Raw genomic sequence first — 18,148 nt, forward strand, 5'->3', positions numbered from 1 at the left:
AATTCATTATTATATTTGTGTGGTCGAGGCTGGGTAAGGAGTTCGTCAGGGATTGGGGAAGCGTGTCGTCGAGGGGTAGGGGGGCCCAGGACAACTTTTTGCATCAGGGCCCTGTGATTTCTAGCTACGCCCCTGGCTATTAGAAAAATCCCATCTTATAATGGGATTTTCTAACGGCCCTATAGGATTTTGTAACTGCCGTTTTCAGCTGATTTTCAGACGGAACTTCGTATGGATCTTTAAAACGGAGTAATTTTGTAGTGTGAAACAAGCCTAAAATGAATGAGGGCATGCAGTAAGGCAGAGTCAGGAGTATGCTGTGCTATGAGCACAGTGCTGGCTCCTGCCTGTCTGATTGACAAGCAGGGAGCATTGCTGAGCTTGTCTGTGTCCCAGTTGCAGTCTGAGATTTCGGACTCCAGCATGCGGCCAGGACTGGTAGGGAGACCCCCTAGTGGTCATTTTTAGTGGAAACTTAAATAGAAAGAGGCATATTTTTAAATAACATGCAATTGGAAAGTTATTCTACATCCATTAATGTATAATATATCCCCAAAAATTTTTTTTTATGAAAGGTCCCCTTTAATGGAGAAGCTGTGGTTGTCTTTTACTGGGATAGGACTGTACTTGCCACTATTATGGGGGAAACCGAGCCTTTCCCTGGCATGAGGTCACTATAACAAATGTACTATTTAGAGAGAGTGAGAGAGTCTCCTAGGACTGTATCCACCTTTTCCAGCCCACCAGAGCATCTGAAAGCTGAACTAATTTATGCAGGCTAAAGTCAGCAACTGCCGAGCCGAGAAGTTTGTGACGAATCGAATCACTGTAAGTTCGCTCATCTCTAGCACTATTGTAAAATGTAGTGGGATAGCAGGCCCGTGGGTTCTTTGTGATGAGGGAAGAGTGGAATTCTACAATGGCCTCAGGCCCAGTGGTACTAAAAGGGACTTAGCACAGATACACACAGTCACTTCACCAATCTAAATCTTTATTAACAACTTGGCAAGAAATGTGTGACAAATTCTTCCCCAGAAGGGAGGCACAATGCTTTACTGTTACAACAAACGTTCAATCACAACTTGAAGGACTGTTGTCCCTTTAATTCCCAGGCTCTCAGTTAGGCCAGTGCTCTCTAACCACAGTCTTCCGGTTAAGCCAATGCCATGTTCACACAATGTAAAAGGTGCGGAATGTCTGCCCGGAAAACACGGGCGCACATTTTTAAGTTCTGGCAGGCGCTGGGACCTTTCGGAAACGCGCCTTCTCAGAGACAGCAATGCATTTCAGTCATAGACATATCTATTCTTTCTGAAGACACTGGAATCAGAATTTCCGCAGCAACGTGTACACATTGCAGCAGATTCACATTAAAATCAACGCAGCGGCAGAATTCCGCACGTACATTCCGCTGTGTGAACATACCCTAACTCAGAATCTCTTGGTCAGGCTGGTGCTCCAAGTAGGTAGGTCCTTACTAAGTGATTTCAGCATAGAAACTAGGGAATACTCTCCTCCGTTACATACTAATCCAGGCCTCCTGACCAGGTGCAGCCTGGGCATGTTCCTCCTTTAATCTCTCATAGGGTCTTGGCGATAACTCAGCACAGGATCGGTTCTTACTCCAACAGGTGTGTCCGCAACTTAGGGGGTTGTGAAACCCAGTGCACGAGCAATTGTGGCACACGGGCCTCCTCCTGGGAGCAGCAACGGTAGCCTGTCTCACTTGTTACAGTACCCTTCTTCGCTGTACCTACTTTTGGTACCAGCATTTACCAAGCAACCTCCCCCCCCAAAAAAAAGATAAAGGTTGCACCATAAAGCACTCCTCCCACCAGAAGATGCCATTGGCCAGGTAAAAGTCAAGCCCTAGGACAGTGTTTCCCAAGCAGGGAGCCTCCAGCTGTTGCAAAAATACAACTCCCAGCATGCCCGGACAGCCGTTGGCTGTCCGGGCATGCTGGGAGTTGTAGTTTTGCAACAGCTGGAGGCACCCTGGTTGGGAAACACGACCCAGTATCATGATGACCACTGAGAGACTGGAGTAGGGACAGCAGTTCACACATATCAGGCTCAACTTTAGATGGAAACTTCTAAGAAGTCCCAAACCCTCTACTGCAGTCGTCTCCAAACTGTGGACCTCCAGATGTTGCGAAACTACAACTACCATCATGCCTGGACAATCGCATGCTGGGAGTTGTAGTTTTGCAACAACTGAATGTCCACAGTTTGGAGACCACTTCTCTACTGCATAGCAAGAAAGTATTTTACATTTACTGTTAAAGTGACAGTAACATAAAAACAAAACACATCACTATATATTGCTAAACAAGTGCTATAATAGTTCAATAGCTACCTTATTATCTACAATGTTATGGGCGGAAATACAGTAGTTCTCCGTGTTCATCAGCATTCTAAAAGCCACCCTTTTTTTTTTTTTTTCCAAAGGCCTTTTTTCTATAAGGCACAGACCACTCTTGGGTTTCACAGATGTAGCAGAGTTTAGCATGTTGGATGTAGTAGTACTGAGTTTGCTGTATTACTACTACTGACAGGACACAGACCTGCTACCACGGCATCTGACATGCTAAACAGCCATAAACAGCCCAAAATATATACCAATAAAAATGTTATGGGGGGCTATATATGCAGCCAAAAATTTCTTTAACCCCTTAAGGCCCTGGGCTTTTTCTGTTTTTTCATTTTCAGTTTTTCCTCCTTAACTTTAAAAAATCATAACTCTATAAAATTTTCACCTAAAATTCTATATGATGGCTTATTTTTTGCATCACTGATTCTACTTTTTAATGACATTAGTCATTTTACCCAAAAATCTACGGTGAAACAGGAAAAAAAAAAAATCAATGTGCGACAAAATTGATGAAAAAACACTACTTTTGTAAGTTTTGGGGGCTTACGTTTTTACGCAGTACATTTTTCGGCAAAAATTATACCTTATCTTTATTCTGTAGGGCCATACGGTTAAAATGATACCCTACTTATATAGGTTTGATTTTGTATCACTTCAGAAAAAAATCATGAATACATGCAGGAAAATTTATACGTTTAAAATGGTCATCTTCTGACCCCTATAACTTTTTTATTTTTCTGCGTATTGGACGGTATGAGGGCTCATTTTTTGCGCCGTGATCTGAAGTTTTAGTGGTACCATTTTTTGTTCTGATCAGACTTTTTGATCAATTTTTTTGCGCGCACGCCATTGAACGTGCGGTTTAAAAAGCGGTATATTTTTTATAATTCGGACATTTCCGCACGCGGCGATACCACATGTTTATTTTCACAGTTTTTTTTATTCTTGGAAATGCCAGGTGATTCAAACTTTGATTAGGGGAAGGGATAATTGAAAGGGTTAATGATTTTTTTACACTTTTCTTATGCAATATTATAGCTCCTATAGGGGGGGCTATAACATTGCATGTACTGATCTTTTACACTGATTGATCCATCTCCATAGGAATGGATCAATCAGTGTTTTCGGCGATTGCATGCTCAAGCCTGGATCTCAGGCTTGAAGCATTCATTCGGCGATCGGACAGCGCAGGAGAAGGTAAGAAGACCTCCTCCTGTGCTACAGCTGTTCGGGATGCCGCGATTATACCGCGGCGATCCCGAACAGCTCCCTGAGCTAACCGGCAACTTTCACTTTCGTTTTTAGCCGCTTTCGTTTTTCAGCTTTGAGCGCGCGGCTAAAGGGTTAATAGAGCGCGGCACCACGATCAGTGCCGCACACTATTAGAGGCAGGTCCTGGCTTCACTATGATGCCAGGCCAGCCACGATATGATGCGGGGTCACCGAGTGACCCCGCGTTATATCGCAGTAACGGGGCCCAGGACGTACCCATACGTCCTGGGTCCTTAAAAGGTTAAAAAAAGGAAAAAATGGCTTAAAAGGGGTACTCTGGAGGAAAAATATTTTCAAATCAACTGGTGCCAAATAATACAGATTTTTAAATTACTTTTATAAGAAATCTTAATCCTTCCAGTACTTTTCAGCTGTGGTATGCTCCAGAAGAAGTTGTGTAGTTCTATCCAGTCTGGCCACAGAGCTCGATTATACTGCCAGTTGTGCGGGAAGGAAAAGGCATGAAAATGTGATGCTCAGGGGTTTTCATCCTGCTATGCTCAGCCTAATTCACACACCTCTTTTTGAAAAGAAGTTCCCACCCATCTGACTATTCAGGGAAAATGACAGATAATCAACCACATAGTAATATTCCTATGTCTTGGGAACAGGAAGCTGTGTCAAAGTAAAAACTGATTTGGAATCAGGGTACCAGAGACTGGTAAATTATATAAAAACTAAATTTTTTATACCAAAAACAGGTCAACTTTAAGATATTTTCACGTCCTTTCAGCCATTTTCATACAATGGGAGGTCCAGAACTCCAGTCCAGCCAAGTACATGGCAGGGTACAGTTCAAAGGTCAGGTATGGAGGACACAATTCCATTGTTGTTCTTTAACCCCTTAAGGACTCAGCCCATTTTGGCCTTAAGGACTCAGACAGACAATTTAATTTTTACGTTTTCATTTTTTCCTCCTCGCCTTCTAAAAATCATAACTTTTATATTTTCATCCACAGACTAGTATGAGGGCTTGTTTTTTGCGCGACCAGTTGTCCTTTGTAATGACATAACTCATTCTATCATAAAATGTATGGCGCAACCAAAAAACACTATTTTTGTGGGGAAATTAAAACGAAAAACGCAATTTTGCTAATTTTGGAAGGTTTCGTTTTCACGCCGTACAATTTATGGTAAAAATGACGTGTGTTCTTTATTCTGAGGGTCAATATGATTAAAATGATACCCATTATTACATACTTTTCTATTATTGTTGCGCTTAAAAAAAAATCACAAACTTTTTAACCAAATTAGTACGTTTATAATCCCTTTATTTTGATGACCTATAACTTTTTTATTTTTCCGTATAAGCGGCGGTATGGGGGCTCATTTTTTGCGCCATGATCTGTACTTTTTTTTTATACCACATTTGCATATAAAAAACTTTTAATACATTTTTTTATAATTTTTTTTTATAAAATGTATTAAAAAAGTAGGAATTTTGGACTTTTTTTTTTTTCGTTCACGCCGTTCACCGTACGGGATCATTAACATTTTATTTTAATAGTTCGGACATTTACGCACGCGGCGATACCAAATATGTCTATAAAAAAAATTTTTTACGCTTTTTGGGGGTAAAATAGGAAAAAACTGACTTTTTACTTTTTTATTGTGGGATGGGATTTTTCACTTTTTTTTTACTTTTACATTTTGTTTTACACTTGAATAGTCCCCATAGGAGACTATTCATAGCAATACCATGATTGCTAACACTGATCTGTTCTATGTATAGGACATAGAACAGATCAGTGTTTTCGGTCATCTTCTGCTCTGGTCTGCTCGATCACAGACCAGAGCAGGAGACGCCGGGAGCCGGACGGAGGCAGGAGAGGGAACCTCCGTGCAGCATTCTAAATGATCGGATCCCCGCAGCAGCGCTGCGGGCGATCCGATCATTCATTCAAATCGCTCACTGCCGCAGATGCCGGGATCTGTATTGATCCCAGCACCTGAGGGGTTAATGGCGGACGCCCGCGAGATCGCGGGCGTCGGCCATTGCCGACGGGTCCCTGGCTGCGATCAGCAGCCGGGATCAGCCGCGCATGACACGGGCATCGCTCCGATGCCCGCGGTTATGCTTAGGACGTAAATGTACGTCCTGGTGCGTTAAGTACCACCGCACCAGGACGTACATTTACGTCCTGCGTCCTTAAGGGGTTAAAGGGGTACTCCTGTGAAAACCTTTTTTCTTTTTAAATCAACTGGTGGCATAAAGTTAAACATATTTGTAAATTACTTCTATTAAAAAATCTTAATCCTTCCTGTACTTATTAGCTGCTGAATACTACAGAGGGAATTATTTTCTTTTTGGAATGCTCTCTGATGACATCACGAGCACAGTTCTCTCTGCTGACGTTATAATAATAATAATAATAACGCTTTATTTACTGTTGTCCTTAGTGGGATTTGAACCCAAGTCCCCAGCACTGCAAGGCAGCAGTGCTAACCACTGAGCCACCATGCTGCCCTTAGCATACATCTGCTATACATGGTTGCTAAAATGGACAGATATGTCAGCAGAGAGCACTGTGCTCATGATGTCATCAGTGTTCCAAAAAGAAAGGGATTTCCTCTGTAGCATTCAGCAGCTAATAAGTACTGGAAGGATTAAGATTTTTTAATAGAAGTAATTTACAAATATGTTTAACTTTCTGCCACCAGTTGATTTAAAAGAAAAGAGGTTTTCACCGGAGTACCCCTTTAAGCTCGGCAGCATTACTGATTGTGCTATCGATTATAGTTGGATTAGACATGGCAGATTATAGTGATCAGTCTCAGTAAGTAAATGACAGAAGAACAAGTAAAAAAAAAAAAAAAATAATTTAGTGCAGACATGGCCTTCCTAGCTTCATTTTATGACCTTTAGAAGGTATGGCTGATTTTTAGGCCAGAATCACAGTTGTAGGGCAAAAAAAAAAAAACACTATAACTCAGACTTGAGACGCTCTACTAAATCTTGCTGGTCGATCTGTCCATCCTTTCCATACCAGCGATGGTAAGACAAAAGAGCAACATTCTTTGCAGAGACGGCGCTCATCTCCATGCCACTCGCTGTTCCTTCTATACCGTTGACATAATAAATGTCATGGTGCAGTATTACAGGAGGTAGTTTCTCTGGGGGGCTGTACTTTGGAAAAGCCAACCAATCCTTTACAATAACTGCATCATAAGACTCAAACAATCGACGCAACTGTTCATCTGTCAAGTGCTCAGAAGAGTAGATCTTCCAGACTTTAATATCAGAGGCTTTGGAAATTTCAGATTCAGTCGTCGGTTTCACTGGATACACGGGGCCAATGCTATTAAAGAAAAGGTTTGATCTATCGGTGGTTGATATTTCGGATACAGAGAACTGGCATGGTTTTGGACAACCAAAGAAAGAAGTGTTGATCTGTCCGTGGACAAAGGTGGCTACTATCTGATGGAATGGCTTGGAAACAGTCTCTATTGGTGGCTCAAAGCCAAGGAATTTAATGTTGCCAATTTCTTTGATGAGCGGTGTTGCAATGATAACAATGTCATACATGTCTAGTGTGGGCCCTTTGTCAGTCTCATAATTGACTTCATACAGTTTCACGGTATCTCCTGAAAATTAAAGATGAAATTATTAACAAAATTGATACCAAAACACAGATCTAGAATTACTAGCATAGTGTGCAATAAAGGATTCATAATTATAGAATGTGCCGTCAGATAAGAACCATTTGGCCCATCTAGTCTGCCCAATGATCTGAATACTATGAATAGTCCCTGGCCCTATCTTATATGAAGGATAGCCTTATGCTTATCCCATGCATGCTTAAACTCCTTCACTGTATTTGCAGCGACCACTTCTGAAGGAAGGCTATTCCATGCACCCACTACTCTCTCAGTAAAGTAATACTTCCTGATATTACTGCAGAAACCTTTGCCCCTCTAATTTAAAACTATGTCCTCTTGTGGTAGTTTTTCTTCTTTTATATCTCCTCTCCTCCTTTACCGTGTTGATTCCCTTTATGTATTTAAAAGTCTCTATCATATCCCCTCTATATCTTCCTTCTTCCAAGCTATACATGTTAAGGTCCTTTAACCTTTTCTGGTAAGTTTTATCCTGCAATCCATGTACTAGTTTAGTATCTTCTCTGAACTCTCTCTAGAGTATATGTAGAAAGCCTATCAGGCTGCATTTGTGGGAGGGGCTTATGATATTTAATCCCCGGCAACCCCTCCCTAGGGGCGTATGCTGGGTTGGCGAAATCGGCTGGGATTTTCGTTGCGTACGCTAGGCAGGTGGGACTGGTGATACAGGTAAGTGTCGGAGTACCGGCGGGTTGTTCACTCACTTGGGTGCCCTGGGCCACAGCTTTTCTCCCCTCAGGCGGGCGGTCTCCGGCACCCAAGGTCCGCAAGGCGGCAGTATCCTTCAGGGGGCACCGACAGCTTAGCCAGGCTGGCCGGTCATGCAGATATATTTTATGTGGCGCGTGGCTGCAGCGGGGGTGGGCGGGGAGACGCGGCACCCGGATTCTCCCTGCTCCGGCGCATCCACACGTGGTCGGAGTGCCATTGCGCTCGGGGGGGGGGGGACGATATACCCTCACGTAGGTCAGCGGGTGCTGGGGCAGGCCTCACGGCAGGGTACGGTCGCTCTCACGCAGCCAGCGCCGGGAGATGCGTCCCACGTGGGCGCACAGCTCCAGGGTCTCACGTGACACGCTGGGTCTCTGGTTGAGTGGAGTCGGCAGGCCAGGTGAGTAGCTGTTTTCTGGCTGCAGTTCCACCTGCGGACAGCAGGTGGTGCTGTGGTACAAAAAAAAAAAAAAAGGGGGGGGGGGCATGTATAGTGGTATTTTCATGCATACACTGTGTTGGTATTGGAGGTGGTATAATTCTGGCAGGTGCACCGGTGTTTGGGGGGGCATAGGCCTCAAACACATGCACAAACGGAAAAAAAAAAAAATATCTATATCTATATATATATATATATATATATATATATATATATATATATATATATATATATATATATATATATATATATATATATATATATATATAAATAATAATAATAATAAAATATATATATTGAAAGAAAGAGATAAGGTGGATGCCCCCCCCTCCCCCGCATATATGCACTCATACATATAGATACCCAGTAATTCATTCACACGATTATGGTTCACATCAACAGGGAGGGGGGCAGTAGGGGGCTAGCGTGGGTTTAGTCGGGTCATTTTTCAGGTTTGTTAGCTAGGTAACTCTGTGGTTAGTTTCAGCTCAGAAACACTGGTTATTATTTTGTTTCAGATTGGGTGCATTCCGGTTAGGTGGTCGCTACGTTCCTGTGTTGTACATTGCATCTACGCCTAGGGGCTTCGGTTAGTACTAGCCGCACAGCGATTTCGCTTGTTTTTTCTGTTCTTGTGTTGCACTTTGGTTGTCACTTCCCTGGTAGTGGGGCCAGTTCGCGCCTTCCGTTTTCAGTTCACATAATATTGGTCTACACCAACTTAAATGGTACATACAGTAGCGGTATCACATAGACGCTGTTATCAAGAGTAGTCTGACTCCAATCCGTCAGAGGGATTACAGTGCATTCATTGGTCTGGCACGCGTTCAGAGCATTTCCCGATACATGGGTAACGGTTGCTGTTATCTTGACTCTTCTTCAAGGGTGACCGTTTACCTGCGATGGTTGCTGACACGTCTTCAGGACCGTTGCTAGTTAGTCAGAGATGGTGCGTACTGTAATCTTGGCCCGCTGTCAGGAGGTATTCACTGTCGTAATACACATCATGGCTACACGCGTCATGCATTTCATAGCGCTCTCCTACATACTGTCGGTACCCCTGATGCCACGTGCAAGGTGACTAAGGGGTACACTCGACTTGCGGTCATCACTCGTTTCAGGGTCCACACCTTTGCACACTTCAGGCACGGTCAGGGGTACGAGGTAATAAGTGTTCTCATTTGGCTATCCACAGGCGTTACAGGTTTCAATCGGATATTTCGATTCGTTGTGGTTTCGTTAGGGGTCAGGTCAGTAGCTGTCATTGAGGGGGGCACGTTTTCATTTTGTCAAGGTACTCACTATTATCGCTTTTTCCCCCGACACCCGTTTCGGCCCGGACAGGTCATGTCTCACGTTTCAGACATCGAGGACCCAATGTCCATCCCCGAAACTCCAGGCAGGAGCTCCATGCGAGGGACGTCCTCCTCTGCGGCATACAGAGCATGGACGATTCCCAAGCTAATGGAGGAATTGCGCAAGAGGGCAATTCCTTTCCCGGCCACCGCCCATAAAGCGGACTTGTATAAGCTCCTCTTGGCGGATCAGGATGCTACTGGCACTCTGGAGGGTACCTCGAGCCAGGCTACACTAAATGAACTACATGCCATGATGATATCCATGATGGGCAGACTGGAGTCTCTTGAGAAGAGGGGTACTCAGGAGTCGGCAGCCCCAGTAGCCCCACAGGGGCCTGCCTCTGCCGTAGCAACTGCCCCAGCAGTAGAGGTCAACCCAGGAAGGCGTCCAGGGCCAACAAGGGTGTCACCGGTGCATTTTGTCCCGGCGGCCCTGAGAAAGGACATACTGGACGGGAAGGACATTAACTTGGCTTCACTTCTGATATCTGCTTTTGATGTGGAGGACACTAAGACGGTAGCTTGTGCAGAGTTATCAGTGGTCCTCAAAAGTAAGGACGCTAGGTTGAAACGGAAATTGAACATTCATGAGTATGTTATTGCCTTCAGCAAGTACAGGGAAGTGATATGCTCTGTTAGGCCGGAGAGAAGGGAGGAGCTCGACCTGTACTTGCTGAGGGTCACTGAGTATGCGTACAAGTATGGTGGTACCCACTTCTACGACTATCATAGAAGTTTCTCGGCTATGGCAGCGGCCGCTTTCAGCCAGGATGGTTACGTGACTGACTGGAGCCTAGAGGACTCGCAGATGTTTTGCAGTCATTTTGCGAATCTGAAGTTCCCAGCGTGCGCTCACTGTCAGGCCATCACTCACGCCACCGCATGGTGCGCAGGGCTTGGGCAGCAGGGGGAGCATGGGGCGGCCAGACCATACACATCCTCAGATACCTTCTCAAGGCCCGCTCCATCAGTGGATAAGTTGGGCCATCCGGTGCATTACCTCGGTGGCTCGCAGATATGCAACAATTACAATCTCTCTTCCTGCAACTACAGCAACTGCAGGTTGTTTCATGTCTGTTTTTACTGTTTTAGGGCACACCCGGGCTCGGCTTGCAGGCAAAAGGGGCCAGCATGACTAGGCGGGGCTCGTACCGCAGTCCTAGCTGCCTTACTCGTAGATCACCCAGACCCGGCCTGGGTGCAGTGGTTGGTCACCGGGTTGACAGAGGGTTTCCACGCTGGCATGGTCACGATTCCACAATCCACACATGAATGTGATAATTTGTTGACGGCTCTGCACGATCCCGTAGTCATCACCGATTTAACAAACAGAGTTATTGAAAGGTTACATGATTGGGCCCTTTGCAGTTTCTCCCTTCACTTCATGGAGAGTCAGCCCGGTAGGGGTGGCGACGGGGAAGTTCAGTGGGAAGAAAAGGATGATTTTTGACTTGTCGGCTCCTCACGGTTCAGTAATTCCCAGCATCAATTCGCTCATACCATCAGACGAATTTAGCATGCAGTACTCATCGATAGACGAGGCCATTCAGCTCATCCTGAAACTCGGTCCAGGGGCCTGGATGGCTAAAGCAGACGTCACAGACGCGTTTAAGTTGCTTCCGTTACGCAGGGATCAGTGGCAATGGTTCGGGCTTAAGTGGCAGGGTTCATATTATTTCGCTACCAAGCTGACCCTCGGTTGTAAAAGCAGCCCGTGGTTGTTTGACCAACTGGCCCAGGCATTGCACTGGCTGCTGGTCAATGTCTCCGGATGCAGCCAAGTCATCCATTATCTGGATGACTTTCTTCTGCTCAGTGGTCCAAGGGAAGAGCCAGGCCAGTTGGGCAGATTACTCAAGCTGTTTGCCGACATCGGGGTGCCGGTGTCTCCCAAGAAGACAGTTGGTCCAGCCAGATGCCTCACCTTGCTGGGAGTAGTCCTATACTCAGTTACCATGCAAGTTAGCCTGCCTACCGACAAACTCAATAGAATCAGACAGACCATCCACAAGTTCACGATCTCTCGCATCACGACCAAGGTTGAGTTACAAAGTTTGCTAGGCATGCTTGCTTTTGCCATGAGGGTCATTCCGCAGGGTAGGTCATTTGTGTCCAGGATCTTGTCCCTCCTACACGATGTCCCACACCAGCACAGTAGGGTATCCCTGGATCGGCAAGCCCTGGCTGATCTTGGGATGTGGGACAGGTACATGGAGCATTGGAATGGCACAGCGATGTTTGTTCCGCCAGCCTCCGAGTGGTCCCCCAAAGTCTGCACCGATGCGTCATCTTCCACCGGATATGGTGCAGTGTGGGGCAACAGGTGGATGGCGGGGCAATGGTCCGAGCAGATGTTAGCTCTGGGGGGTTTTGGCAGCACGTCTGCTCTATTTGAAATATTGCCTATTGTCGCGGCGGCAGTGGTATGGGGTGACAAATGGGCAGGGCAGACGGTGCAATTCCTATGCAACAATCAGGCGACGGTAGACATAGTAAATAAAGGCAGTTCCAATCACGCCACAGTCATGAGGTTCGTTCGTAAGTTAGTCTGGGTGTCCCTGAAGTTCAAGTTTAATTTTGTGGCCATACATATACCGGGGGTGAAGAATACAGCTCCCGATGCGCTATCCAGGGCTAATTTCCCTCTTTTTTCACAGGTGGTCCCACAGGCAGAGCTGGTCGGAGCTCAGGCCCCAGGTTTGGCCCAGCTAGTCATGGATTAGCCTATTACACGAAAGTGGCCCGGGACTTAATGTCTGACGCCTTGGCACCCAACACTAAGAAGGCATACCACGCGGCTTACAACACTTTTAGGTCTTATCTATCGCATCACAATATTCCTTTCTCTTCGGACACTAAGGTCATTCTATCTTTCATCGGTTTTTGCCACTCTTCTCTGCACTTATCTCATAGCACCATCAAATCTTATCTGTCAGGTATCCAGCACTTCATTTCTTTAGCTCACCCGGATAGGCTCTCTATTCTTTCATCTCAGGCTGTCAAGGCTGCGCTCAGAGGGGTCTTGGCCCGTAGCTCCAGAGTTCTGGCTCTCCGGAGACCTATTGGCGGTGACCTGTTCAGGGCGTTGTCCGATGCTTTGGACGGTAACCCGTTCGGTTTCAAGCGCAGCTTGATTCTAAAGTCTGCCGTGTATCTGGCTTTTTATGGTTTCCTCCGTCCAGGAGAATTCTCATGTGCTAGGCGGGGCACCACACACTTACAGAAAGCTCACTTGAGGTGGCAGGGTTCTTGGTTTGAGGTTGCACTTTCTGTCACTAAGACATGCAGGTGGGGTGCAGTGGTGAGGTATTTCCCTTCAGGTAATAAATGGTGCCCGGTGGCGGTGTTGTCACAACTGGCTAACATTCTACACGCCAAACCTCCGGAGTCACCTCTGTTGCCCTTCGGTGCAGGGGCGCTGACTACTTCCACGTTCATGTCACATATTCGCACGTTACTTCGTACGTTAGGCAACAACCCCAGGGAATACTCAGGGCACTCCTTTCGGATAGGAGCGGCATCAGCGGCCTCCAGGCATAAGGTGCCAGTACATGTGATTCAAAAGTTGGGCAGGTGGCGCTCTGATGCGTACGCCACGTATGTCCCAGATCCCTCAAGGGAGATGGCTAATGCGTTTCATCATTTAGCTTTATATTCAAGTTCACTTTCAAATTACCCTAATAGTGTTGTCTTTTTGCCCTCTAAAGGCAGACCCTCGACGTGGTTTTCAGGCACACCTCAACCGCTGTTCAAGGGGCAGGTAGTTGTTAAGCTTCGAGTGGTATTAATCATGTCTCTTTCAGGTTTACCTGGCAGCAGGTAACAGGTAAGACCACGCACACTGATAAGTCCTGACCACAAGTAGAAAGCCTATCAGGCTGCATTTGTGGGAGGGGCTTAGGATATTTAATCCCCGGCAACCCCTCCCTAGGGGCGTATGCTGGGTTGGCCAAACCCACCCGCCTCACCCTTTCTTTCATTTATCATGTACATAAGGGGATGCCCTCTAAAGGCAGACCCTCGACGCGGTTTTCAGGCACACCCCAACCGCTGTTCAAGGGGCAGGTAGTTGTTAAGCTTCGAGTGGTATTAATCATCTCTTTCAGGTTTCCCTGGCAGCAGGTAACAGGTAAGACCACGCACACTGTTAAGTCCTGACCACAAATATCCTTTTGGAGATACGGCCTCCAGTACTGCACACAATACTCCAAGTGAGGTCTCACCAGTGTTCTGTACAGCGGCATGAGCACTTCACTTGTATAGGATGGAGCTACAAACTGATCAAATCCTTTGTGCAAAACAAAATACACCTTAAGGGTAGGGTCACACATAGCATGTACACAGCATATTTCACGCTGAAAAAAATCCGCTGAGCATTGGAAATATGCTGTGTATTCTCCTATTAGCAAACACACGGCTGCCACCGGGTGAGACGATATGCAGCATATTTCCCAGTGTGCAGCAGATTTTGCACAGAGTGAAATACACTGTGTATACTCTACGTGTGACCCTACCATTAGGAAACATTCACATAGGGCGGGTGTACAGCGAGTTCACATTGACTTCAATGGGGTCTGCTGCGGAATTTCCGATTAATAGAATCCGCCGAGGCTGAAATTCACAGCGGGAAACTCTCTGTAAACACGCCCATGAGAACATACTCTAAGACCCGTTTCACACTAGCGTTTTGGCAAATCTCTTTAATCACTATATTAATGTCTGCATTATTTCATCAGCATTTGTCCACATCAAATTGTATTCCCATCTGAAATAATTATGCCCTATCCACAATGGGAAATAACCAGAGGATCCATCAATTCCAAGAACCAATGGAAACTGCACCCTAGAATGAGTGGAGGTCACCATATGTGCGACCAAAACACTATTTAATCTCTATGGGGCTTCCAAAAATAGCACTGACCTTGGCAATGTTCAGAAGCCTCCTAGAATATGAATGGAGTGCTGTCCATGCAAATGCAGTACACTCCACTCATTTCGGGGGGAGGGGGGGGGGATTTCCTTTTTCTCTGAAAATTGATGGATACCCTCTGGATAGTGGATACCTATTTGAGATGGAAATAGGGGGTTGACCGGCCAAAACATTTTTTTTTTTTTTTTTTTTAAAAGGTTTATTATTTTTTCTGGTAAGGGAGGGGGTTCTTCAATTGGGCACCTGTGACGTCACGTCCCTAAACGCAGAGGCGCTGGACAGAGGTGACCGATGACCATTATACTGGCAGCAGAACGTTAGCAAGTAAGGTAAGAGTTTTTTTGGGTTTCCATTTTTACTTACCCCCTCCCTGGCCAGGGGTACTCTGGTGGGAAACATTTTTTTTTCTAATCAACTGGTGCCAGAAAGTTTAACAGATTTGTAAATTACTTCTATATAAATTGATCCTTCCAGTACTTATCAGCTGCTGTATGCTGCAGAGGAAGTTGTATAGTTATTTTTTGGCTGACCACAGTGCTCTCTGCTGCCACCTCTGCCCATGTCAAATTAAACAATTTGTTTTCACCAGAGTACCCCTTTAAAACAGAATGTTTTGGCCAGACAACTCCTTTAATTACCGTATTAATCGGAAGTATAGCACGCACTTTTTAGGCAAAAATTTTTAGCCTAAAGTCTATGTGCGTGTTATACGCCGATACACCCCCAGGAAAGGCAGGGGGAGAGAGGCCGTCGCTGCCCGCTTCTCTCCCCCTGCCTTTCCTGGGGTCTAGAGCCCTGCTGCCGGCCCTTCTCTCCCCCTGGCTATCAGCCAGGGGGAGAGAAAGGGCAGCGGCACCCATTGCCGGCGCCGCTGCCCCCCCCATCCGGTGGCATAATTACCTGGGTCGGGTCCGCGCTGCTGCAGGCCTCCGGCGTGCGTCCCCGGCGACGTTGCTATGCGCTGCGCGGCGCATGACGTCAGTGCGCCGCGCCGTGCATAGCAACGACGCAGGGGACGAGCGCCGGAGGCCTGCAGCAGCGCGGACCCGACCCAGGTAATTATGTCACCGGGGATGGGGGGAGGCAACGAGGCAGCGGCGCCGGCAATGGGTGCCGCTGCCCCTTCTCTCCCCCTGGCTGTCGGCACCGCTTCTCTCCCCCTGGCTATTGGCGCCGGCAATGGGGCGCCGGCACCGATAGTCAGGGGGAGAGAACGGGCAGCGGCGCCGATAGCCAGGGGGTGAGAAGGGCCGGCAGCAGGGCTCTAGACCCCAGGAAAGGCAGGGGGAGAGGAGCGGGCAACGACGGCCTCTCTCCCCCTGCCTTTCCTGGAGGTATATCGGGGTATACACGCGCACACACGCACCCTCATTTTACCAAGGATATTTGGGTAAAAACCTTTTTTTACCCAAATATCCTTGATAAAATGAGGGTGCGTGTTATAGGCCGGTGCGTGGTATACCCCAATAAATACGGTACCTATTTAAGTGATAACTATCTGGCTTTCTGCAGCTACCACTAAATAGAGTTGAGGAGTTTACTACATAAATAAACTCAACAAGTAAATCGTATGCCATACCCTTCCTCTACTAGTGGCTGAAGGGAGAGCGTCATTTATTTTCTTATGCATCATAAAAAAAATTACAAATTATAATTAATTCACTATTAAAGGAGTACTCCGGTGGATTTTTTTTTTTTTTTTTAAATCAACTGGTGCCAGAAAGTTAAAAAACAGATTTGTAAATTAAACTGGAAAATGGTCACTAGCGCTGGACAGGTCTGGTTGATGTGTGAATATACTGCTGCTATACTAAGAATGTGCTCCCCTATAGATGCACACTACGTGAAGAGTAATGAACTGAAAGAATATATATAGTAAGCGCTGTAATATACACACTGGTATTGCAGATAATAGTAACTGACCTGCATGAAGTCTAGTTTCTGATAAGGATCGATGATTGCGAGGTATATGTAAGGATTCCTCAGAATAGCTGGTACAGTGCCATCGCTGTAAATGCAGTGGAGAGGAGTTCTCAAAGTGCGCTCCGTAGAAATGTGGGCTCCCAGCAGTGATACTCCAGAAGTTGCAAGTGGTCTTTTCGCTAGTAAATTCCTTCGAAGGAATCCAGACGAAGGAAACCGAGCCTTCCGAAACGTGTCGATAGCCTTTTGGACTGCTGAGTACACCGTAGTGACGTCACTCACATTCCACTCAGTCGGAACTTTAACCTTATCGTAGCGTGCGCGAAAGCTGGTAGAGGTGCCACCGGCCGGGGGCACGCACCCACTGCCGCTCACACCCCTTCCTAGAGGCCGGACCCTTTAAGTGCAACACCCTGGGATACATCATTAAAGAAAACACAAGTAACCTCCGGAAGACACTAGCAAAAAGACCACTTGCAACTTCTGGAGTATCACTGCTGGGAGCCCACATTTCTACGGAGCGCACTTTGAGAACTCCTCTCCACTGCATTATACAGCGATCGCACTGTACCAGCTATTCTGAGGAATCCTTACATATACCTCGCAATCACCGATCCTTATCAGAAACTAGATTTCATGCAGGTCAGTTACTATTATCAGCAATACCAGTGTGTATACTACAGCGATAACTATATATATATTCTTTCAGATTTGTAAATTACTTCTATTAAAAAATCTTAATCCTTCCAGTTCTTATTAGCGGCTGTATACAACAGAGGAAATTCTTTTCTTTTTGGATTTCTTTTCTGTCCCCATAGTAAACCTCTCCTGCTCTGGACAGTTCCTAAAATGGACAGAGGTATCAGCAGAGAGCACTGTGGTAGTGAAAAAAAATCCAAATAGAAAAGAATTTCCTCTGTAGTATACAGCCGCTAATAAGTACTGGAAGGATTAAGAATTTTTAATAGAAGTGATTTACAAATCTGTTTAACTTTCTAGCACGAGTTGATTTAAAAAAAAAAAAAATTCCACCCGAGTAAGCCTCCTTTTTAATGATTATGGTATCTATGCAGAGTGCTCCATGACTAAAGGAATGTAAGGAATAAGGAAACTTACCTGACTTTGTAGGACGAACCCTCTCTTGTACAGAGATAACAGTGCCCCGAACTAGCTGGGCCTTTGAAGCAGAGAGAAGACCAGTGCAAACTAGTTTATTACCGCCTTCCACTGCCCAAAGTCCTGAATCAGCACAAGCTAGAGACACGGCCCCTGGAAGATAAATTTGGGAATAAAATTTTACTAAAATAGAATACACAAGAATACATGCTAGTATGGAGAAATCAACAGTCTTCGTACAGAACAGTCTTTTTTTTTTAAATAAAATTTCACTTCACTGACCAGAGATATTGATAATAGTGAGGATTCGAAATGCAAAGTATATCAGCAAGTTGCACTATGTTTCATTATAGATCAAGGTAATACTCACTAACCTTTGGAAAAGCATTTCAGGAGGAGTTAGGGTGGGT

The 18,148-nt window shown here is 45.8% G+C and overlaps 1 protein-coding gene across 1 annotated transcript in view; it reads right to left on the minus strand.

Annotated features, from left to right (window-relative positions):
* Positions 1–6,286: 6,286 nt before the first annotated feature.
* The window catches only part of LOC130368126 (prenylcysteine oxidase 1-like), a 39,136-nt gene continuing 27,274 nt past the window's right edge, over positions 6,287–18,148 (minus strand). Inside the window, exons 5-6 of the mRNA XM_056571456.1 lie at positions 17,739–17,891; positions 6,287–7,228 (exon numbers count right to left, since the gene is read on the minus strand). Coding sequence (XP_056427431.1) covers positions 6,567–7,228; positions 17,739–17,891 — 815 coding nt within the window. The 3' untranslated portion in view covers positions 6,287–6,566. The remainder of the gene's footprint in view (positions 7,229–17,738; positions 17,892–18,148) is intronic.

Source organism: Hyla sarda, chromosome 4, assembly GCF_029499605.1.
Source record: "Hyla sarda isolate aHylSar1 chromosome 4, aHylSar1.hap1, whole genome shotgun sequence".
NCBI lineage: Eukaryota > Metazoa > Chordata > Amphibia > Anura > Hylidae > Hyla > Hyla sarda.